The 24,486-nt window shown below is 38.5% G+C and overlaps 1 protein-coding gene and 2 pseudogenes across 1 annotated transcript in view; 1 reads left to right on the forward strand and 2 right to left on the reverse strand.

Moving 5' to 3' along the window:
- Positions 1-12,651, reverse strand: part of LOC133081730 (serine/threonine-protein phosphatase 4 regulatory subunit 3B-like) — a 69,287-nt gene extending 56,636 nt beyond the window's left edge. The window contains exon 1 of the mRNA XM_061178113.1: positions 12,598-12,651. Coding sequence (XP_061034096.1) covers positions 12,598-12,651 — 54 coding nt within the window. The remainder of the gene's footprint in view (positions 1-12,597) is intronic.
- Positions 12,652-16,833: 4,182 nt separating this feature from the next.
- On the reverse strand, positions 16,834-17,905 carry LOC133081731 (large ribosomal subunit protein eL15-like; annotated as a pseudogene).
- Positions 17,906-18,173: 268 nt separating this feature from the next.
- The window catches only part of LOC133081732 (dynein light chain 1, cytoplasmic-like), an 80,974-nt pseudogene continuing 74,661 nt past the window's right edge, over positions 18,174-24,486 (forward strand).

Consider the following 24,486-nt stretch of genomic DNA (forward strand, 5'->3'; position numbering starts at 1 on the left):
GAAAAAATACAGTTGACCCTTGAACAATGTGGTTTTGAATTGTGAGGGTCCACTTACACGTGGATATTTTTCAATAGTAAATACTGTAATACTAAATTGTCTGTGGTTGGTTGAATCTGGGGATGTGGAGAAACTATAAATTATATGCAGATTAACCCCCACATTGTTCAAGGGTCAACTGTATGTAGATATAGAGATACACACATATATAGACACAGGCTTACGGATAAGCAGAGAATAACAAAACCAATGTGGTAAAAATTTAACATTTGGGAGAGCTTTACACTATTTTTGCTCTAAGCCTGAAATTATACAACAAAAAGAAAAGGAAAGAAAAGAAAATGCCAAGGTCAAAATTTTCTTTCATGCCCTCATTTTATTTGAGTGCCATTTTATTTGACATTGCTCACCACTCCTCCTGAAAACTCCTATTCCCTGAATTGCATGATACTGAATTCTGTGATGTTAGATGCATGTCTTCAGGTTGTTATGAAAACACTGCTTTTCCCTAGAGTTTCTTGTCTTTTTGGTCTATACATTCCCTAACTAGTAGCATCTAGTTTTATGGCTTACACCACCACTTTGGAAGTTAGAGTTCCAAATTTATATCTCAAGCTCAGATTTTCCCTTGTATTCTTTACTTCTTTAACCAACTTCTTACTGGATGCCTTCATTCTAATTTCCCATAGGCAACTCATTCAGAAAATGTTCAAAGCTGTATGTTATTTTTCTCTTGAAACCCAACTGCTGCTTCTGCGTTTCTATACTTACTAATTGCATCAGTCACCCCAACCAAAAACATGGTAGCATCCTAAATCATATTCACCAAGTTATATACTGAAAACACACTAATCTCTCTTGTCTCCATTCAAACTGACATTCATTCACTCAACAAATATTTATTTTCTATATATTCAGCACTGGGACTAGAGCAGTGAACAAGATGTATGTAGCTCGGTTTTGGTTAAGTTTGTTTTCTAACGGGAAAAGCAGACAATTAAATGTAAGTCTTCTTTACCACTTAAAGAAATTTGTATTACCAAGTATTACTAAGTAGCATACAGATTCAGTATAGAAAATCTGAAAAAAGAGAAATTAAATCACCCCTATCCCACTGCCATCATATATTGGGACAATTACTGCCACTAGTGTGATCACTTTAAAAAGCATCTGTGATCATGACTTACCACTCCTCTGCTTAACATTCCTCAGTAGCCCTCCAGTGGCCATTGGACAGCCTCCAAACACCTTGATAAGGCTTCATACCCTGGCCTTTGCTTACCCAAAGGTTCCTTTCGCTTCTTTGTCCTACTCTCACTCCCCCAATATTCCTCAAATTTTTTCTAGAGCCATCTTGAATAACTTGACTTTGCCGGAGTGCTATACTATACTCCTTCCTACTCTGCTGGGACACCACTGGACCTGGTGCATACTTCTACAATGCAAATATCACCCAATTGCTGATTTTTATTTATCTCTTTCTTTACCGAGCTCCTGAAGTTAGAAAGGACTTATTGCTCATTAATTTACCAGTACTTACCATACTTGATGTATAGTAGATGTCCACAAATATTTACTGAAATAATTAAATCAAAGCACGGTCATATGTATTATCCCTTAAAGTATAGAATAAACAAACAAAATGTATTTTGAATTTTTAGAATTTAGTCACTGCAAGTTGTTATTAGTAATAATTACATTGCCTTGAGGGACAAATGTAATTACTGATGTCCAATGTCATCATAATTTATAGTTATTGAAAATCTGCAAAAACACTTCCCCCATAAATACAGCATCCCAAATAGAACATTGCCTTCTCCAAAAATGTACTTTTATTCAGCTTTGTAATTCTTACTAATTTGACGTTCTATTTATTCAGAAAAACCAAACTCAATAAATGCATAAATCAATATATTAATTAGTTGTGTTTTTAAACTCTCTGCTTTGACCAATATACTTGAAGTTTGGCCCTAGACCAAGACAATTTTGAAGGTGAGGTAGGTTTCTGGTGTTCTTTTGGAATACGTATTTTCTTTTTGAAACTAAGAGTTAAAATATAGCACCTTAACACTTTTTAATTTTTCTTTATATAGTAGAATATAAAAACCCCACTGATGGAATCACTTCTAAGGAGGAAGGAGGAATACAGACCATAATACCTTTGTTATGTTTTGAAATGAAAACAAAATGTTGAGGGTCTGCTCATGCCTTTCCTTCCTGTAAGTACTTGGGAATAAAAAAACAAACTTTTTTTGCCTTTCTCATTTGATAGGTGCATATTAAAATTACTGTTATTTGTTGCACCCTTTCCCGAATAAATCGTCCTTTTAAAAATATTGTTATTTACAAAATTTAAACATTTTATTCACCTGTAGAGGTGTCTGTAAATGGAATCCAGTGTGACAGTTTGTGTAGTTGGTAAATTTTGAAAAGTAAGTGTGTTTTTGCTGAATGTAAGAATTTACAGTAAGAGCAAAAAGAAAAGAATTTACAGTAAGAGCAAAAACTTATAAAAGTCAAAACAGAAAGGTAAAGAGAATTGGTTAGAGGTCTTTCTGTCAGTAGGGAAAGGTAAGGAGTATCTGAAATAATATAAGCAAAGGCTTTAGTTTTTGTTATTCTGGGTTGTTTATCCTCTTTTATAATTATAGTTCAAGCACAGAAATAGCAAAAAATTATTCAACTATGAAATTGTGGTAGTAAATCATTTGGACAACATTTAATTTTACAGCCTATGGGAATTTATGTTAAATGATTAAGACAGAATATGGCAAAGGCTTGGAAGTTTTAGCTGAAGTTAGACAATTTGCTTACAACCGTACAGCAAAATGAATTAAGTAAACTAAACTAAGTTTTATTGTTTAAATATTCTTTTAGCCATTCCAAACTACTTATATTTTCTAGACTCTGTCAACCTCTCATAATCTAGTAAAGGAGAGCAATTTACAAACACCATAATGTGATAAGAGATTGGAAAGAATGGCATAGATTAGTCTGTATGTGTGTGCACTTGAACACTCACATTCCCAAAAGTGCATCTGGGATGGTTTTACAGAGAAGGCAACATTTTATGCGCCTGTTAAAGAGTGCACAGCAGTTTGTGAGATAGAGATTGGCAAGGAGAGGAAGTGTGTTTCACACATGCAAAGATGCTGAGGTATGAATGAGCATGGTATAGTTAGCAACTGGTGAGAAATTTGATATATATCACTGACCACATTTTATGTTATCTATTATTCTAAAAAGAATGTTTTCCCAATATTATTTCACCATGTGATCCCTTCCTCAAATGCAGTATTTGGAAACCCCATTTGTAAACAAATTATCTCAGATAATCTCAGAAACAGATGCTTTGTTTGATTAGAGTCTACAGATAACTCCCTCCCACCCCCAACCCCCTCAGGTGATCTCTGATGAGATGCAGAGAAATCCCTAGAGATCATCACCCCAGCACAGTTTGAAGTTCATTGCCCTAGGTTGTCTGGACCAATACTATTTGTGTGCAGATTTCTCCCTAGTTTACATGTTTGTCACCTGTAGCTTACATGTTTGTCAAATTCTGAGCTGAGATATCAAACAATTTTTTCTAATTGCCTGTACATCACTGCAGAGTTTTGCTACCACAGCTATTTGCACCTTAACTAGCTGTGTCAGGCAGAATGGGTGAAGTTATACTGTTATAACAAACAAACCCCCAGTCTCAGTGACTTAAGACAACAAAATTTTTTTTTCACTCATGCTATATGACACAGGGAACTAAAGACTCTGCTCATTGTAAACACTCAGGAACCCAGACTGATTAAAGCACCTTCTCAACAACTTCTTCCATGATAGTCTTGACAGAGAGAAGAGAATTTGCTTCTTAAATCTGCCACAGAAGAGGCATATTTCATTTCCATTTCACATTTTATTGGCCAGATGAATCCATGAATCTATGCCACACTTAATCAGTGTCAGGGAAACGTAATCCTAACGTGTACCTGAAAGTATAGAAATGCTTAGCAAACTGCACTGATGACTTCTACACTACCCATGCCTATTCTTCCTGCTGATGAACTTCCTCCTTAATTACAAGCATATTTAATTTATACCTTTATTTGGTATCTGTGTGATTAAAAGGAAGCTCATGGTTCTCTCTCTGAAAGAAGAGCTTCAGAATTTGATAGATAGCTAAATAAGCAACTTTGCCTTGGCTATGACTTAAAAGCAGTAAGAGTGACCTATGGCAAATGATGGCTGGACAACAGAAAAAGAATGCAGTATAAGCAGAGGGAACATAATATAAGGAACAAAAACTAGAAGGGGAGACAGTGTAACAGTAGTGTGCATTTTTGTCAGTGATGTACTTTCTAGTCTATCCTATTTAACACCAGGTTATTGAATGCTATATACATTTGGGTTCATGTATTTTAACTATATTTCCCTAACAATGTCTGAAGCTCATCCTTTCAATATTTATTTGAAAATAAAATTGTTAAAAGTTTTGCTGAGAGAATCCTTATTGTATGTGTGCATATGTCTGTGTGTATACACATGTATATAGTTAAGTAGTAAAGTTAGTCATAAATAAGTGCAAAAAATTATACAATATATATCTGGTGTAAAGCCTGAACTAATTCATTTTTTGGGGGGTTTTGTTTTCTATTTCTTAATGGGATGTGGGTGCTGCCTTAGCCAGAAGGCATTAAAGAGTCTTTATCTAGATTGACGTCCCAATCTTCTATTGAGGTCTGTATCTCTCACCTGTTGTAACTTCTATGTTCCACATTTTATCATGCTGTGCTAGTTGCTTTAGGCTATCAGAAATGTTAATTGTGGTAATTTGTCAGTGTCCTTCTGCTTGCAGTTGCTTTCATTTCAGTCCTTAAATCTTTCTTCCTGAATACAGAATTAATCAACTGTACTACTAGGTCAGTCACTGTTACTACTTCTCTTCCTAATTGCTGTTGTGCTCATCTGTATGATATTGGAACTGCCACTGCCACTGTAAACCAAGCACCTCTCCTCTGTTACATCTCTCAATTACTCCTGCCTTTTTACTGCTGCCTTCCTTCTGCTGCAGTAAGGGTATTTTATAGGACTCTTACTTTGGGTTGAAAAGCAGTTTTTTTCCAAAAGATATTTCCCTTCCCCTTTAAACAGTAAACTTAATAAACACAGAGCACCTATATTGGCAGATACTGTGCTAAATGCTAGGGATTCAGAAATGGATTGAAAACGGTCCTTGGATATATGCTCCCAAGTACCTCTTAGGGGGTCCCAAACCAAACTATTTAAAGCAGTCAAAGAAATCCCTTAAAAAAGGAGTGGGTTGGGGACTTCCCTGGTGGTCCAGTGGGTAAGACTCCGAGCTCCCAATGCAGGGGGCCGGGTTTGATCCCTGGTCAGGGAACTAGACCCCGCATGCATGCCGCAAATGAGAGTTCACATGCCGCAACTAAAAAGTCCACAGGCCGCAATGAAGATCCTGCGTGCCACAGCTAAGACCCAGCGCAGCCAAAATAAATAAATAATTAATTATTTAAAAAAAAAAAAAAAGAAGTGGGTTGGATGTAAGACAATAATGAGTAACCAGGACTATGGCGAACAAGATTGTTCATAAAGATTGAAGGTAAATAATCAGAGATCTTTCAATTTATGTGTGAGTGAAAATCTTGAATTCGGAATTTTGTGTTGGCAATAGGTCTAAAAATTTTTAAACACTGTATGAATCCAATAAAACATATCTGTGGATTGGATAAAACCTTAAGACCACCAAAGTTGACTTTTGATGTAAACCATTTACAATGTGATGGTTTCTTTACTCTTCTGCACTTCCTAAAAATGTTTGCTTATGTGTGATTTACACGTTGATCACATAACTCAGATAGCTCTGGGCCTAACTCATAGAAAAGGAGTTAAGAAAATCATTCATTAAAAACCTAAGAAGCGGCTTCCCTGGTGGCGCAGTGGTTGAGAATCTACCTGCCAATGCAGGGGACGCGGGTTCGAGCCCTGGTCTGGGAGGATCCCACGTGCCGCGGAGCGGCTGGGCTCGTGAGCCACAGCTGTTGAGCCTGCGCGTCTGCAGCCTGTGCTCCGCAACGAGAGAGGCCGCGATGGTGAGAGGCCCGCGCACCGCGATAAAGAGTGGCCCCCGCTCGCCGCCAACTAGAGAAGGCCCTCGCACAGAAACGAAGACCCAACACAGCCAAAAATAAATAAATAAATTTATTTAAAAAAAAAAAAAAACCTAAGAAGCAAAAATATGGCTTGGGATCTCAAAGATTGGTAACTTCAACTGAAACTAAGTATTTACCAGGAGCCCCTTGAGGCATCACCCTCTTCTCAGGACCAGGAATTTAGAGAGAGAAGCCAGGCAGCATGGCAATGAAGCAGGAAAGACAGGAGTAACCAAATATACTTAATTTAATTACTCAATTCCTTCCACTAAGCAAACTTCTTGAGTGTGCTATGCCTTAACAGCACTAGGTTAGGCCCAGGTTTACAAATATTTGCAGATGAAAATCCCTGTGTGTCAGCATATTAGGAATGGAGATTCTTCAGCAAGAAGACTTGTTGAGGGAGTGATCTCAGGAGAAAAATTTTAAGGAGAGACGAAAGCAGAATATGTCAGATGAAGAACCTAGGCGAAGACATGGTTTCATGAGAAGTTTAGCCTCAGCTTGATCCCATGAGAAGTATGAATCTCAACACAGGGGTTTGCCAGTCTACAGACAGGGTAGCGGGGGTAGGCTATTACATCCTAATATCAGTAAGTCATTTGTTAGAGCTGCTGGAAGGGGGGCTATAACCTCCTAGTGTCTTCAGGTGTGATGGCTCCAGTTAGCCAAGAGCAGTCTTCCAGTGAAGAGTAATGAAAGTTAATACCAACACCACAGCTGTGTGCCTGGCTTGGTAGAGGCAATCTGGACAACAATAGAATATGTTGCACCCTGTGTTCAAAGAGATTAGAAATTAGTAGGGGAGACAGCCAAGTATACAAAAAGGCATGAGGAATGCTATAACCGAGATGGTTTTTAAATGCCATGGGAACAGAGAGGAGTAAGGAGTAGGTAAGGGGAGATTGGCAGACTTCATAAAGGACCTAGTAATGAAGCTGATCAGTGAATATGTGTATGAATATTTCAGGTGGAGGAAGTCATTCAGAACAGAAACAATAACTTGTATAGAGGCCTAAAGGAGTGAGAGAATATTCAGGTCTACCAGGCACTGAAATGAAAAGTGTTTCCTGAGGAGCTAAAACTGGAAAAGTTACCATAACTAAAGAGAGTCTTTATTATTATGCCTAGATATTTGGACTCTTTCTTCAAAGTGGTGTGTAAGCATTAAGCGTTTTAGCCAAAGAAGAGGACTTACACAAATAAAAGAGAGAAATATATATACTATATATGTGCCTACACCAAAAGAGATCCAGAACAGAAGCAAAATGCAAGGCTGTAACTCCATGTTTGCAGTGTGGAATGCATCCTTAATCCTCTGGGTGACTGCAGAAGAAGTTGCAGGAGTGAACACAGATAACTATTTTTATTATAGAACCAGTGGGAGGCAGCATCATTTAGTGGAAATTGCATTAATTAGTATATAAGAGAAATATCCCTCTATTTTATCCCCTTCAAATTCTGAAACAATCACGCTTTTTTGGAAAAAATTCTTCTTAATCTGAAAAATAGATGAAACAGGGCACTTATAATACACAAGGCATATGCAGTGATTCTTTTTTCAGCTCATGAAAAAAAGATTATTGATCACAAGCGTCTTGAAAATATCTTCATGGTATTTGGCTAACTGCCATTCATGCCAGTCAGTTGAAAATAATGGTCTCTAGCAGCACAGTAGCTATACCAAGCTTTCTGTAAGAAGGACAACTTTAAGGAAGGAAATGTTGGTGAAAGCTTATTACGAAATTTAGGGATTGCCAGGGCAAACAATATTTGATTTGATAATTATCAGTATTATTATTAAATTTTAATACATTCCATATTCAGGACAAAGATTTTAATGGCAACTCTGGTGAATAAAAGAAGGCTTGAGAAAACAACACTGAGGGAAATAATTAAAATTAAAAGCCTGTTAACTTATCTTAAAGGGGATATATATATATCACGGTTCAGACAGCTTCTTAGCACTGATTTATAGATTAATGGTTGTAATGGTTACTGTGGTGAGCCATTCAGATTTCCCCTTCAAAACAGAGGCATTCATTTCCCCAGGGGCTGGAAGTGTCATAGAGACATTCAAGTCCCTCTCCAAGAGCTACCCTCTGCCAAAAAAGCTGCCTCACCCAAGGCCATGACTGTATTAATTTATTATTTATCAGCTCCAGATTCACCCTTCAATACCTACTCTGCAATAACGGACAGAATTCTTTAAGCATTTCTCCTTTGTGGTGAACACGATGTTAAGCTTTCTCACTAGAGGTCGCTGTCGTGACATTGCAGGAGAAAGAAATTTCTGCTGATTCCTGCGGCTGTGCCACTAGTCAGAGGTGTGAGTTTGAGGACCTCAGGTGGTATTCTGCCCCAGCCAGGTGTGAAGAACATGCAGTCCCTTGGTGACCTTACAGCTCTGGCTCTGCCTGTTGATCACCTCCCCCGGCCCTCCCAACACTAATATCATATGGTCCCAGCCTTTCTTTAGCACTGATGCCCACAATTTTTTCTGCACACCCATTCACCCACCCACCTTATGTTGCTCGTTTGCTTGACCAGTGACCATGGACCTAGCTCCGCCTAGAGAAACCAGCAAAATTTTTGGCATCCAGTGAGCTGCAACTCCACTTTCTCCAATGAAATCTGCATGCTTGCCCTGGGGAAGAAGGTCCCCTTCCAAGTTGGTATCTCCTTGGGTACTGTCTCCTCAGCCACAGGGCACCATATAGAGTTCTCTTACATCTTATAATTATTATTTTATCATAGCTTAATAGTTATTTATATTAAATTCCCCTGTTTTAATTATAGTTTCTCTGGGTCCCAGTACTTCCTTCTATAAAACAGGCACTAAAAACCCACAAAGATCACATGTTGTTTCTGAGGATCAATTGATATGATGTATGTACAGCATTTTGTTAAGCGCAATGTGCAATATAAATGCAAGCTATTTTATTTTTATATTAATAAATAATGGTAAATGACTGACTTTGCAAACTTCATATCTGATTATTGATACAAATGTTTGGTTATTATGCCACCACCATTCCTGATTCTGAAAAATAGTCTAGTTGTTTGTGGCTTATTTTCAAATTGTCATTCTCACTCATGCAGAAAAGTTGAAAATGCAGGCTGTGATATGATGAAACATCCCCTTCTCTATCATAAAATTTTACTTAGAGGAAGAATTCTGACTGAAGTGCAGTAAGAACACGATAAACAGTTGAAGACTAGAAGTGCAAAATCACCCAAGCAAGTTTACAAAGCTTAGAAATCCCAGGCAGTTGATATTTATCACACAGCTGAATGCTAATGCATCCAGGAAAATAACATCAGCTCCAGATGCAACTATTAGGTATGTGCTTTGGGACAGGTCATCTGTGCTTTTCATCTGCCAGATGAATCCTTTAAAGGGAGTGCATGATGAACTTTGGTGAGAAAAGGAATATGGAGAATTTAAACACCACTATTAATTTTGTCTTACCTCTGGAAATACTCCGACCTAAATAACACATAAATAGATTAATTTAATGTTATTTTTCACTTGGTAAATGGCTTTGAAATATTATCAAGTATTCAAATTAGTAGTATAGAAAAAAACTGAGTCAAGAAATTGAAATGTAAATCCTTCTGTATGAATTGTGCAAGTGATTTTGAAATATTTTAAGTATCCAATTCAAAGGTGTAAAAAAGAATAAAAGCAGTCAAAAAAGTCAAACATAACTTTTTCTGTACCAAAGCTACTTCCCTCAACTTGAATGGTCAAAATATTATAGGTATTTTTGGTTAGATTATCTTGTTATCAAACAATTTTTAATGTCCTTCATGGTATTTCAAAGACAGTAAAAATGTGAAAATTGAATGTTTACCTTTGGTAATATCGTAATTATTAAAAATGCCTTTAAGAGTGAATTTAGACTAAGTAATAGTGACATTTTCATGTTCTAGGAGAGTATTTCAACAATTGAAAGGAATATAATGGTGTGCATTACTACCACATGTGTCTGAATCTGAATAAAAATTGCTATTGCTATTAAATTTGTTGTCCCAAGTTTAATTCTGCAGGAGCAGTTGCTGCCACAGAGTTTGGAGACAAGATGTTTATTAGAGGATGGCTGATGACAAGGGCTGGCCAACATAACTGGCTGGGTAGGTCACTGTCTACTTTGCTGTTTAGTGCCTCTACCATGGCGGATGATTACTTTTGAGTGTTACAGTGATACAAAGACCTTCTATTTACACTTCATGCCCATTCTTGTAGGTACCTCCATATGCCTCTACCTTAGAACTTCTTTTTCCTAACCTTCCACTCTTTTTCCTTCCAGGCCCCTGACAAGCTGGCCAGACTATTTGCCACTGTCCATGAGTCTGTATATACTTTGAACTTGGGCTACTCCTCTTTTTACACAAAAGGTATGACTAGGTGAACTGCCTTAAGCTCTGTTCACTGGGAAGATTTTCTTTACCACTGTCTCTCAAGGTCATTACTGTGTGAGGTGGTAATTCAACTACCACCCACTTTTCAACTTGTGGCCACATGCTAAGCCAAACAATGTGTAAACCATTCTTGGGCTTTTTTCTCCTCCTTCAGATGATGATATAGCCTTCTCCCATGTAGCCATAGGAGTGAGCTGAGAGTGATGCTGACAGTGATGGGGGGCCGGGTTACCTGTCATGCAGCTTACTTTTGGCCACTACTCCTTTTCATGCTCGATACTGGATGTACCATTGCCATCTTACATTTGATTTTTGCTGGATTTATCCAACCTTATGATTTGGTGACTCTCACAGGTTCTAACTCATGATGAACAGCTCTGGCCATATGGTGACTTGGTGTCCTACGGGCAATCATTCCATCTCCACCAGAAGTTGTTTTTCCAAAGGAATATAATTATTTGTTGCTGATGGCAATGCTTTGTTTCAGAACCGCCAGGATCTTGTATTGTGATTCTGTTACTAGGGCTTGCCACAATTTCCACACAACATCTTTTCCCATTGTTGATATTTCCAACATGATAGCGTCTGCCAAATCTTATGGCCTAAGCAGAAAGGCTGCTTGCACTGCGGTACTGAACTGCTGCAGAGCCCTCTTATTCTCTGTTTCCTGTTCAAAGCTGGCAGCCTTTCATGCTACACAATATTTGGGTGGGAGCAGTATTCCTAAGTGTGGAATATGCTGCTTTTAGAACCTGAAGAGACCTGCTTGCCTTTTACATTGGAGGGAATGTCTCAGCATGCCCTGACTAGAGGACTTCTAAAATTTTAAGGCTGTCATTGGCTCTGCATCTTTGCAGGGTTTATCTCCTATTTCTTGTGAACTTGTGTGTTTTTCCAAGGCCTCTATATTCTAGCCATCTCTTGCTTCTTTATGCTACCAAAGATGTTCGTGGACTTTCACACTTGGCTTTCAATTGTCTGCTATTCTCCCTCAGCTGCTTGTTATCATTTTGTACTGGGACAGTGGCACTTAGCTATAGCTATCCAATCCCATTATCTTTTTTTTGTCCATGAGAGAAACCCCTGCATTCCCAGATCAGAGTGGGTTTAATCTTTTAACAACTTTATTGAGATATAATTCACATACCATATCATTCATCCATTTATAAAGTCTACATTCAATATTGTTTAGTATATTTACAGTGTTGTACAACCATCACCATGATTTAACTTTATAATATTTTTGTACCCCTGAAAGAAAACCACGCCCATTAGCAATCATCTCACCACCCTACCTGCTACTCCCAGCCCTAATAACCATTAACTAACTTTGTATCTCTATAAATTTGCCTATTCTAGACATTTGATATAAATGAAATAATACAATATGTGGTTTTAAGTGACTGGCCTCTTTCATTTAGTATAATATTTTTTCAAGGTTCATTCATGTGGTACCATGTATCAGTACTTAATTTCTTTTTATTCCTGAATAATATTTAATTGTATGAACACATCACATTTTATTTATTCATTCATCAGTTGATGGACATTTAGGTTGGTTCCACTTTTGGCTATATCAGTAATGATGCTATGAACATTTCTATACAAGTTTTTGTGTAGACATATTGTTTCCTTTCCTTAGGAATATACCTAGGAATGGGATTTCAGGGTCATATATCAATAGTAACTCTATGACTAAATTTTTGAGGAACTGTTTTCTAATGAGACTGGGCCATTTTTCATTCCATCAGCAAAATATGAGGGTTCCAGTTTCTCCACATCCCTATCAATACTTATTATTGTCTGTATTTTTCATTATAGCCATCCTAACTGGATATGAAGTGGTACCTCATTGTGGGTTGATTTTTATTTCCCTAATGAATAATGATGTTGAGCACATTTTTTGTGCTTCTTTATCCTTTTATCTAATATTTTCTTCATAATTATCACATACCAGGTACATTGCACCTTCTAGGGCATTCCCCTCCATTGGTACACACTACTAACTCACCAGCAGTGAAGGTTTTAACAATTTAATAGCCACCTTGTGACAAGAGCTCGCCATGCTGTACTTGCCACCAGGAGTCTTCATAGAAGTTTGGGTGGTGAGTGATCTAGCTCCAAAACACCATCTTATTGCCTGCTTTCTCAAATCACTCCTGGTGCCAGCTCTTGCTGATTGAATTTTCCAGAAGCAGATGTGAGAAAGAGTTTGTGGTATAAGCTATTTTATTAGGAATCAACATTTGTAAAGGGAGATAGAGGAAGGAGGATTGTCAGAGGATGAAGTCAAAGTGAAATGCAGGCCTGACAGACCTGGCTAACCTGGTGGAGAGTTCTGGAACAACACTTGCTCATCATAGTGTCTTGTTTGAGGCCAAAGTGGTCAGGTCTTTATATCCTTGTCTGACCCAGCCACCAGATGTGGGCTGCCCTCAGAAGGGTGTACCTCAAGTAAGGCCAATCTCTGCAGATGAGGTAAAACCAGAAGGAGCGGACAGCTGGAGGCTGTCTGCTGACTTCCCTCCCAAAAGCTGGGCAACAAATCTTTTCCTTCCATAGTGATCTGGGTATCACATCACCATGTCTACCACGTATGTTGTACTTGGATACAACTTAGAGGCCTTCCTAATAATTGTTATATACTATTAAGTAGCTTTTGCTTATGTTGAATAATCTTCAAACATCAAATAATTAAGGGATGAATATGAAGTGTTGACAGATATCATATGCAGGGGTTAATATCCTCTTTTCAGTTATTTACTTATTTGCATATATTTATATTTTGCTGCCTATTTATCATTCTGTAGAAATAGAAGTACAAACTGGTTTTCTCCTGATGACACACATAAAGTTGCATAGCCTGAGAGAGTTACTTGGTCTTGAATGAAAAAAATCAATCAGTCACTCTCTTTATATATATATGTATACACACACACACACACACACACACACACACACACTACTCTGGTAGTTTTTATTGCTTAACATTCTTTCTTCTTAAATTTAGATATTGCTCAAAATGATTTTCTCTCATTTGAAAACTCTTGTCTGCAACAGGCACTTAATTTCATGCCAAAGAAGTTTATTATAAAATAAAAGGTAAAATTTTACCCAAAGTTCCACTAGCCTTAAGAGAGAACCATAGACACATTTCTCACATTTTTCTAGGCTTTTCTATAATTTGACCTTTTGATATTAGAACATGACTCTTTCGATATTCAACTGTTATATTGCAAATGCACTGAACTTTCATGTTTTGGACATTCACTCTTGGGTGTAGAATTGACTGAAATAAAATGTAATACAATATGAACTTTGAAGAACCTAAATCAATTTAGGCCATTTTGTTACAGAGAAACAAATGTACTTATAAAAGGCAAATCGTATTGGAATTCCTACCTTAAGTGTCAGGTACACTACCCATTTATACTTAATACAAAGTAGTTTCAAATATGCTTATGTAGAGGTGAATAACAAGGAAAAATACTTTAATACACATTTATATATTGCTTTCTAGGCAATGACTTTCTCGTACAATATGTATTTTATTTTTTTCTCAACAAGTAGACATTTCATTTGATATGCTGTAATGGCTTCTGTATTTTAATAGCTTGTATATTTATTTAACTAAAGAGGGTCCAGTATCTGTCTCTTATTCTAAGTATTTTACACTGGTCTATGTTTTCAACACTTTAACTTCGATGTGTCTGTATGTTGCCTGAAAATTGTGAATTCCAGTGAGTTGAAATGAAAGTGAATTTTTAGCATGAGAAAGAGTGGTAAGTTCTTATCCCAACTGAAATGCACACACACACACATACACACACTGAGACACACACACACACACACACACACACACACACACACACACACACAACATGGGCTTCTATGCTATATCAAGACACCTGGGAGCTTATTTGATTTTTCTTCTCCTGTATAGAATTTATCACAGTAAATAAGAGATAGACTAGAAATGGGTCGATGGGCCCATCTCAGCTACCAGAATAACAGGATTACTTCTCATCCTAAAAGGCCCGAACAAAATAGTTGCTAAAGAACAGAATGGTAAATTTCCTCTGTGGGAACACAGTTGTCCGTCCATACAACTCAACTGCTAGTAATTTGGTGACATACTTTCTTTAAAATCCTTTTCAGTCCTGGCAAAATCCTGAAGAGAGGTGATTCTTGTTAAGTGAAATCTTATGACTTCCTATTCTTTTTTCTGCCTCTGAGTTGAGATAAAATGCGGGCTACAACTTAAATTGAAATAATTACTCTCTTAAGAAAAATAAGTATAGGAATAAATTGGATCTGTATTATATGAGATATTGAGATACTGTCAAATTATCAGTCCTTCATTCTTTTCCCCCGTCATCATGTCTCTGCGTTTGTTTGTTCTAGCACTAGATGACAACCTTGGCAGCAGAAACTACTGATTTACATCTCTTCTATTAATAGGACATCTAGAGAACTCAGGAATATATATCTGGTTATGGGGAAAAAAACCTGCTTTTATTTACCAAAACATGTTTATTTTAATGAACAACCATCATATATGTGAGGCATATACATATGAAACCAGATATAACTTAGAAGGCGTTCTTTGAAACTAAGGCTTATGTCATAAGAAAGAGCATTAAACTCCCTAAAATAATTTAATAATCTTGCTCATTTTTTTTTTTCAGATATAGAAGATTTTCTTTCCATAAATCTCTTTTCTTCAAATCAAGCTTCAAAGCTTTTAGCCGATCTGGTTTACCTCTGTCCGTGGCAAAATTTTTGAGAACCATAACTTGGCCTTAAAGCATGACATGAATCAAAGTCTTGCCTTTAAATAAATAATTTAAAATACTATATTATCTAAATAAGTCATTCTTTCTGAGTGCTGGCACTACAAACTATTCTCTTTAGTCAGAACTATAACTTAAACTGAAACTCAGTTACAACAGCTAGAAGCTAGATTTTCTATTTTTTTGTCCTCATGACATTTTTATCCAATTAAGAGGCATGTGGAGCAAGGATCAGGTATAGGAACTAGTTGGCACTCAGTTCCTAATTCTTTTCCCTTCTCTCTCACATCTTACCAAGACTCTGGAACCTAAAATGTATGCACAGGGTAGTTAATTTTTTTTTTTTTTTTTTTTCCGGAAACCAATTGAACTTGTATTGACACCAGCTACATGACTCTTCTTAGTAGCCTTATGGCACTGGATAAAGTGGCTTGACCCAAGATAACACTGATTAGACTTAGCAATGTTACTTTTAAATAAAACCAACCCTATTTTCCCCAAGGTGGCTTAGATTTCATAATGGTCACAAACTAATACTACAAATAAAACATTTAAAATTTTGATCCAAGCCTTTTCTATCCTCCCACACTTGAAAGGTACCTGATGAACACCAATTTCCCAATCCTAGCATCACTAGCTTACAAACCTTAGGGTTAAAAACTCCCTTCTCATTTACCTAATGTTCAATTTCCATCAGTTTCAATATACACTAGTGTAAATACCATGACTATTTTGCATGAAGTTAAGTATTCTACAGATCACAGAGTCATGGGATTGAACCAGGAGCTCCCACCTTTTATGTGAACTTCAGTGGTACCATGGAGGCCAAGCCAATTTAATTTAGGTTAACCAGGATTTGTTTCAATTTGTAAGAGAAACATCTTGCAACAGGTTTATTCAATTCTCATAAAAAATGGTGGTATTCCTTTACTTTTCACCTTTTGGAAGCAGCAGTTACATATATGGAATAGTAGATTAAGTCTAAAAATGTGGGCCTTGGTCAACTTTATTTTTCTGCATATGATCATGATAAAGGATCATGACATCCTTCACATTTCCAAGGAAAACCTAATTTAAAGTTTGTCCTTGCCAAACTCCATAAAACAGCCACTCTAGAGTAAACCAGCAGAGCATTGCATCACCCCAATAAAGCTGTAGGTTTCATCACATGCACCAACAGATCTACATGGCTAGTTTCTGCGCTCCTCCTTTACAGAATTTTACACCTATTGTTACCAGAGAGCATTTTAAACACGGACATATCAACTGCCTAATAAAGCAAAAACAAAGGCATTTCCCTTATTAGAAACAAGATACACCATCACTTAAAGTCTTGAAACATTATTCCACTTTAACTTTCAGAATTTGACAATGCATTCAATGAAACAATCTGCAGACAGCTAGTTTTAACAGACAGATTAAAAAACACTTTTAAGCAGACATGGATGTCCTAAACTGTTTATTAGGTAAGAATTTTACAAACATTACTTAAATTAGCGGTAGCAGTGGAGCTGCAGAGTATTGCGCCTTCTCCAGGCTGCGCGACGAGAACCGCGGATCCTGTGGTGGAACTTGTGGTCCTTGCCAAGGCCGCGGCTCTTCCTGCCTGCAGACGTCAGCCCCCACATCTCCCTGTGCTTGTGGACTGGTTTGGTGATCCACTGGGTGTCAGGGTTTCTTCTGATAGCTTTATGGAATGGATCGATGAGGATAACCTCAAAAAATCTGTACGTAGAATCTTCACCAACCGAGTAAGAATTCAGGACCCTCAGGGCCCCACAGTGGCGTCCAGCTCGCTCCTTGGCAACAGACTGAAGGCTTCGAGCAAACTTGAGCTGGTTGACACCATGGTTGACAGGCGTGCTGTAGGTGGTACCCTTAGGAACTGGGCGTTTGCAGCCACCGCGGCGCACACAAATCCGATATATGACATAACCTTGCTTGGCCTTGTAGCCCAGCCTGCGCGCCTTGTCGGGCCGGGTGGGGCGGGGGGCGGTGCAGCGCTGAGAGCTGGTGGTACTGCCAGCAGCGCACCCTGAGCAGAAAGCGCATCACGTCCGACTGCTTCTTCCTCCATAGCTCCTGGATGTACTTGTAAGCGCCCGTCTCGGCTCACCTGCTGGCTGCCGCCAAACGGAAAGGAAGGACCCTTTCGGTAGCTAATTTTTAACCTCTGCCGTCATGAAGAGTTGGTAGCTTAGAAACCAGTTCAATTCATCATCCGTGTATTAAGCACCCATTATGAACAAGCCACTATGTTAGGGATTCAAAGATGAAGAGGACATTACCTTATCCTAATGAAATTATATCTAATTGGACTTCTACATACTGCATACAGTTAAAACCACTTCCTTACCACCACTAACCCCAATCACGTTTTCTTTTGTATTAAGAACTAGATATATCTGTATGGGCCCTGTTCATTGCCTGCTCTCAGATCTCTTTGAAGCCCGTTTCTATTGCCTGTAGCTTAGATCTTTCTCCCCTCTTTCTGAATGCCAGAGCTCAGCCACATACAGACACCATTTTGACCTAATAAACTGATGGATAACTTAATCTGAGTCTCAGCAGACAGGATGCCTCTTTATTATATAATTATATAACCCAGATCAGGCAGGAATCTTAAGTTTTCAGTATCTGTGGCCAATATTTTTTCTGTCTTTCATTGACTTTGTTATTGTTTGAGATCATTTGTCAGGATCCATATACTTCCTTGTATGACGGAGTGTCTAACTTCAGGAGGTTATATTCACAAAGACTGTTTAGAATCTAAATGTTTGGGGAGATCTTCAAGATGGCGGAAGAGTAAGACGCGGAGATCACCTTCCTTCCCACAAATACATCAGAAATACATCTACGTGTGGAACAACTCCTACAGAACACCTACTGAACGCTGGCAGAAGACCTCAGACCTCCCAAAAGGCAAGAAACTCCCCACGTACCTGGGTAGGGCAAAAGAAGAAAGAAAAAACAGAGACAAAAGAATAGGGACGGGACCTGCACCTGTGGGAGGGAGCCGTGAAGGAGGAAAGGTTTCCACACACTAGGAAGCCCCTTCGCGGGCGGAGACTGCGGGTGGCAGAGGGGGGAAGCTTCGGAGCCATGGAGGAGAGCGCAGCCACAGGGGTGCGGAGGGCAAAGCGGAGAGATTCCCGCACAGAGGACCGGTGCTGACCAGCACTCACCAGCCCGAGAGGCTTGTCTGCTCAGCCGCCGGGGCGGGCGGGGCTGGGAGCTGACGCTCGGGCTTCGGTCGGATCGCAGGGAGAGGACTGGGGTTGGCGGCGTGAACACAGCCTGAAGGGGGCTAGTGCGCCACAGCTAGCCGGGAGGGAGTCCGGGAAAAAGTCTGGAGCTGCCAAAGAGGCAAGAGACTTTTTCTTGCCTCTTTGTTTCCTGGTGCGCGAGGAGAGGGGATGAAGAGCGCCGCTTAAAGGAGCTCCAGAGACAGGCGCGAGCCGCGGCTATCAGCGCGGACCCCAGAGACGGGCATGAGACGCTAAGGCTGCTGCTGCCGCCACCACCAAGAAGCCTGTGTGCGAGCACAAGTCACTATCCACACCGCCCCTCCCGGGAGCCTGTGCATCCAGCCACTGCCAGGGTCCCGTGATCCAGGGACAACTTACCCGGGAAAACACACCGCGCGCCTCAGGCTGCTGCAACTTCATGCTGGCCTCTGCTGCCGCAGGCTCGCCCCGCATTCCGTAGCCCTCCCACCCCCCGGCCTGAGTGAGCCAGAGCCCCCGAAGCAGCTGCTCCTTTAACCCCGTCCTGTCTGAGCGAAGAACAGACGGCCTCAGGCGACCTACACGCAGAAGTGGGGCTAAATCCAGAGCTGAACCCCAGCAGCTGTGCGAACAAAGAAGAGAAAGGGAAATCTCTCCCAGCAGCCTCAGGAGCAGCGGATTAAAGCTCCGCAATCAACTTGATGTACCTGCATCTGTGGAATACCTGAATAGAAAACGAATCATCCCAAATTGAGGAGGTGGACTTTGGGAGCAACGATATATATATTTTTTTCCTTTTTCTCTTTTTGTGAGTGTGTATGTGTATGCTTCTCTGTGTGATTTTGTCTCTATAGCTTTGCTTTTACCATTTCTCATAGGGTTCTGTCAGTCCCTTTTTTTTTTGTATTTTTGTTTTTTAGTATAGATTTTAGCACTTGTTATCATTTGTGGATTTGTTTTTTGTTTTGGTTGCTCTCTTCTTTCGTTCCTTCTTTTTTTTAAGTTACTTTTAAATTTTTTTATTTTTAATAATTATTTTTTATTTTAATAACTTTTATTTATTTACTTATTTATTTATTTATTCTTCCTTTCTTTCTTTTTTTCTCCCTTTTATTCTCAGCCATCTGGATGACAGGGTATTGGTGCTCTGGCTGGGTGTCAGGCCTGAGCCTCTGAGGTGGGAGAGCTGAGTTCAGGACATTGGTCCACCAGAGACTTCCCAACTCCACGTAATATCAAATGGCGAAAATCTCTCAGAGATCTCCATCTCAACGCCAAGACCCAGCTCCACTCAACGATCAGCAAGCTACAGTGCTGGACGCCCCATGCCAAACAACTAGCAAGACAAGAACACAACCCCACCCACTAGCAGAAAGGCTGCCTAAAATCATAAGGTCACAGACACCCCAAAACACACCACCAGACATGGACCTGCCCACCAGAAAGAAAAGATCCAGCCTCATCCACCAGAACACAGGCAACAGTCCCCTCCACCAGGAAGCCTACGCAACCCACTGAACCAACCTTAGCCACTGGGGTCAGACACCAAAAACAACAGGAACTAAGAACCTGCAGCCTGCGAAAAGGAGACCCCAAACACAGTAAGTTAAGCAAAATGAGAAGACAGAGAAACACACAGCAGATGAAGGAGCAAAGTAAAAACCCACCAGACGAAACAAATGAAGAGCAAATAGGCAGTCTGCCTAAAAAAGATTCAGAGTAATGATAGTAAAGATGATCCAAAATCTTGGAAATAGAATGGAGAAAATACAAGAAACGTTTAACAAGGACCTAGAAGAACTAAAGAGCAAACAAACAATGATGAACAACACAATACATGAAATTAAAAATTCTCTAGAAGGAATCAATAGCAGAATAACTGAGGCAGAAGAATGGATAAGTGACCTGGAAGATAAAATAGTGGAAATAGCTACTGCACAGCAGAATAAAGAAAAAAGAATGAAAAGAATTGAGAACAGTCTCAGAGACCTCTGGGACAACATTAAATGCACCAACATTCAAATTATAGGGGTCCCAGAAGAAGAAGAGAAAAAGAGAGGGACTGAGAAAATATTTGAAGAGATTATAGTTGAAAACTTCCCTAATATGGGAAAGGAAATAAAGTCCAGGAAGCACAGAGAGTCCATACAGGATAAATCCAAGGAGAAACACAAGACACCTATTAATGAAACTATCAAAAATTAAATACAAAGAAAAATAGTAAAAGAAGCAAGGGAAAAACAACAAATAACATACAAGGGAATCCCCATAAGGTTAACTGCTGATCTTTCAGCAGAAACTCTGCAAGCCAGAAGGGAGTGGCAGGACGTATTTAAAGGGATGAAAGGGAAAAACCTACAACCAAGATTACTCTACCCAGCAAGATTCGACGGAGAAATTAAAACGTTTACAGACAATCCAAAGCTAAGAGAATGAAGCACCACCAAACCAGCTTTACAACAAATGCTAAAGGAACTTCTCTAGGCAGGAGACACAAAAGAAGGAAAAGACCTACAATACCAAACCGAAAACAATTAAGAAAATGGTAATAGGAACATACATATCGATAATTACCTTAAATGTAAATGGATTAAATGCTCCCACCAAAAGACATAAAGACATAGACTGGCTGAATGGATACAAAAACAAAACCTGTATATATGCTGTCTACAAGAGACCCACTTCAGACCTAGGGACACATACAGACTGAAAGTGGGGGGATGGAAAAAGATATTCCATGCAAATGGAAATCAAAAGAAAGCTGGAGTAGCAATTCTCATATCAGACAAAATAGACCTTAAAACAAAGACTATTACTAGAGACAAAGAAGGACACTACATAATGATCAAGGGATTAATCCAAGAAGAAGATATAACAATTGTAAATATTTATGCACCCAACAGAGGAGCACCTCAATACATAAGGCAAATGCTAACAGCCATAAAAGGGGAAATTGACAGTAACACAATCATAGTAGGGGACATTAACACCCCATGTTCACCAATGGACAGATCATCCAAAATGAAAATAAATAAGGAAACACAAGCTTTAAAGGACACATTAAACAAGATGGATTTAATTGATATTTATAGGACATTCCATCCAAAAACAACAGAATACACTTTCTTCTCAAGTGCTCATGGAACATTCTCCAGGATACATCATATCTTGGGTCACAAATCAAGCCTTCATAAATTTAAGAACATTGAAATCGTATCAAGTATCTTTTCCGACCACAACACTATGAGACTAGATATCCATTACAGGAAAAAATCTGTAAGAAATACAAACACATGGAGGCTAAACAATACACTACTAAATAACCAAGAGATCACTGAAGAAATCAAAGAGGAAATCAAAAAATACCTAGAAACAAATGACAATGAAAACACGACGACGACCCAAAACCTATGGGATGCAGCAAAAGCAATTCTAAGAGGGAAGTTTATAGCAATACAATCCTACCTTAAGAAACAAGAAACATCTCAAATAAACAACCTAACCTTACACCTAAAGCAATTAGAGAAAGAAGAACAAAAAACCCCCAAAGTTAGCAGAAGGAAAGAAATCATAAAGATCAGATCAGAAATAAATGAAAAAGAAATGAAGGAAACAATAGCAAAGATCAATAAATCTAAAAGCTATTTCTTTGAGAAGATAAAAAATATTGATAAACCATTAGCCAGACTCATCAAGAAAAAAAGGGAGAAGACTCAAATCAATAGAATTAGAAATGAAAAAGGAGAAGTAACAACTGACACTGCAGAAATACAAAGGATCATGAGAGATTAGCACAAGCAACTATATGCCAATAAAATGGACAACGTGGAAGAAATGGACAAATTCTTAGAAAAGCACAACCTTCCGAGACTAAACCAGGAAGAAATAGAAAATATAAACAGATCAATCACAAACACTGAAATTGAGACTGTGATTAAAAATCTTCCAACAAACAAAAGCCCAGGACCAGATGGTTTCACTGGCTAATTCTATCAAACATTTAGAGAACAGCTAACACCTATCCTTCTCAAACTCTTCCAAAATATAGCAGAGGGAGGAACACTCCCAAACTCATTCTATGAGGCCACCATCACCCTGATACGAAAACCAGACAAAGATGTCACAAAGAAATAAAACTACAGGCCAATATCACTGATGAACATAGATGCAAAAATGCTCAACAAAATACCAGCAAACAGACTCCAACAGCACATTAAAAGGATCATACACCATGATCAAGTGGGGTTTATCCCAGGAATGCAAGGATTCTTTAATATATGCAAATCAATCAATGTGATACACCATATTAACAAATTGAAGGATAAAAACCATATGATCATTTCAATAGATGTGGAAAAAGCTTTTGACAAAATTCAACACCCATTTATGATAAAAACCCTCCAGAAAGTAGGCATAGAGGGAACATACCTCAACATAATAAAGGCCATATATGACAAACCCACAGCCAACATTGTTCTCAATGGTGAAAAACTGAAACCTTTTCCACTAAGATCCGGGACAAGACTAGGTTACCCACTCTCACCACTGTTATTCAACATAGTTTTGGAAGTTTTAGCCACAGCAATCAGAGAGGAAAAAGAAATAAAAGGAATCCAAATCAGAAAAGAAGAAGTAAAGCTGTCACTGTTTGCAGATGACATGATACTATACATAGAGAATCCTAAAGATGCCACCAGAAAACTACTAGAGCTAATCAATGAATTTGGTAAAGTAGCAGGATACCAAATTAATGCACAGAAATCTCTTGCATTCCTATACACTAATGATGAAAAATCTGAAAGAAAAATTAAGGAAACACTCCCATTTACCATTGCAACAAAAGAGTAAAATACCTAGGAATAAACCTACCTAAGGAGACAAAATACCTGTATGCAGAAAACTATAGGACGCTGATGAAAGAAATTAAAGATGATACAAACAGATGCAAACAGAGAGATATACCATATTCTTGGATTGGAAGAATCAACATTGTGAAAATGACTATACTACCCAAAGCGATCTACAGATTCAATGCAATCCCTATCAGACTACCAATGGCATTTTTCACAGAACTAGAACAAAAAATTTCACAATTTGTATGGAAACACAAAAGACCCCGAATAGCCAAAGCAATCTTGAGAAGGAAAACCGGAGCTGGAGGAATCAGGCTCCTTGACTTCAGACTATACTACAAAGCTACAGTAATCAAGACAGTCTGGTACTGGCACAAAAACAGAAATATAGATCAATGCAACAGGATAGAAAGCCCAGAGATAAACCCATGCACATATGGTCACCTTATTTTTGATAAAGGAGGCAAGAATATATAATGGAGAAAAGACAGCCTCTTCAATAAGTGGTGCTGGGAAAACTGGACAGCTACATGTCAAAGAATGAAATTAGAACACTCCCTAACACCATACACAAAAATAAACTCAAAATGGATTAAAGACCTAAATATAAGGCCACACACTGTAAAACTCTTAGAGGAAAACATAGGCAGAACACTCTACGACATAAATCACAGCAAGATCCTTTTTGACCCAGCTCCTAGAGAAATGGAAATAAAAACAAAAATAAACAAATGGGACCTAATGAAACTTAAAAGCTTTTGCACAGCAAAGGAAACCATAAACAAGACAAAAAGACTACCCTCAGAATGGGAGAAAATATTTGCAAATGAAGCAAGTGACAAAGGATTAATCTCCAAAATTTACAAGGAGCTCATGCAGCTCAATATCAAAAAAACAAACAACCCAATCCAAAAAAGGGCAGAAGACCTAGATAGACATTTCTCCAAAGAAGATATACAGATTGCCAACAAACACATGAAAGAATGCTCAACATCACTAATCATTAGAGAAATGCAAATCAAAACTA

Source organism: Eubalaena glacialis, chromosome X (genome assembly GCF_028564815.1).
Source record: "Eubalaena glacialis isolate mEubGla1 chromosome X, mEubGla1.1.hap2.+ XY, whole genome shotgun sequence".
Taxonomy (NCBI): Eukaryota; Metazoa; Chordata; class Mammalia; order Artiodactyla; family Balaenidae; genus Eubalaena; species Eubalaena glacialis.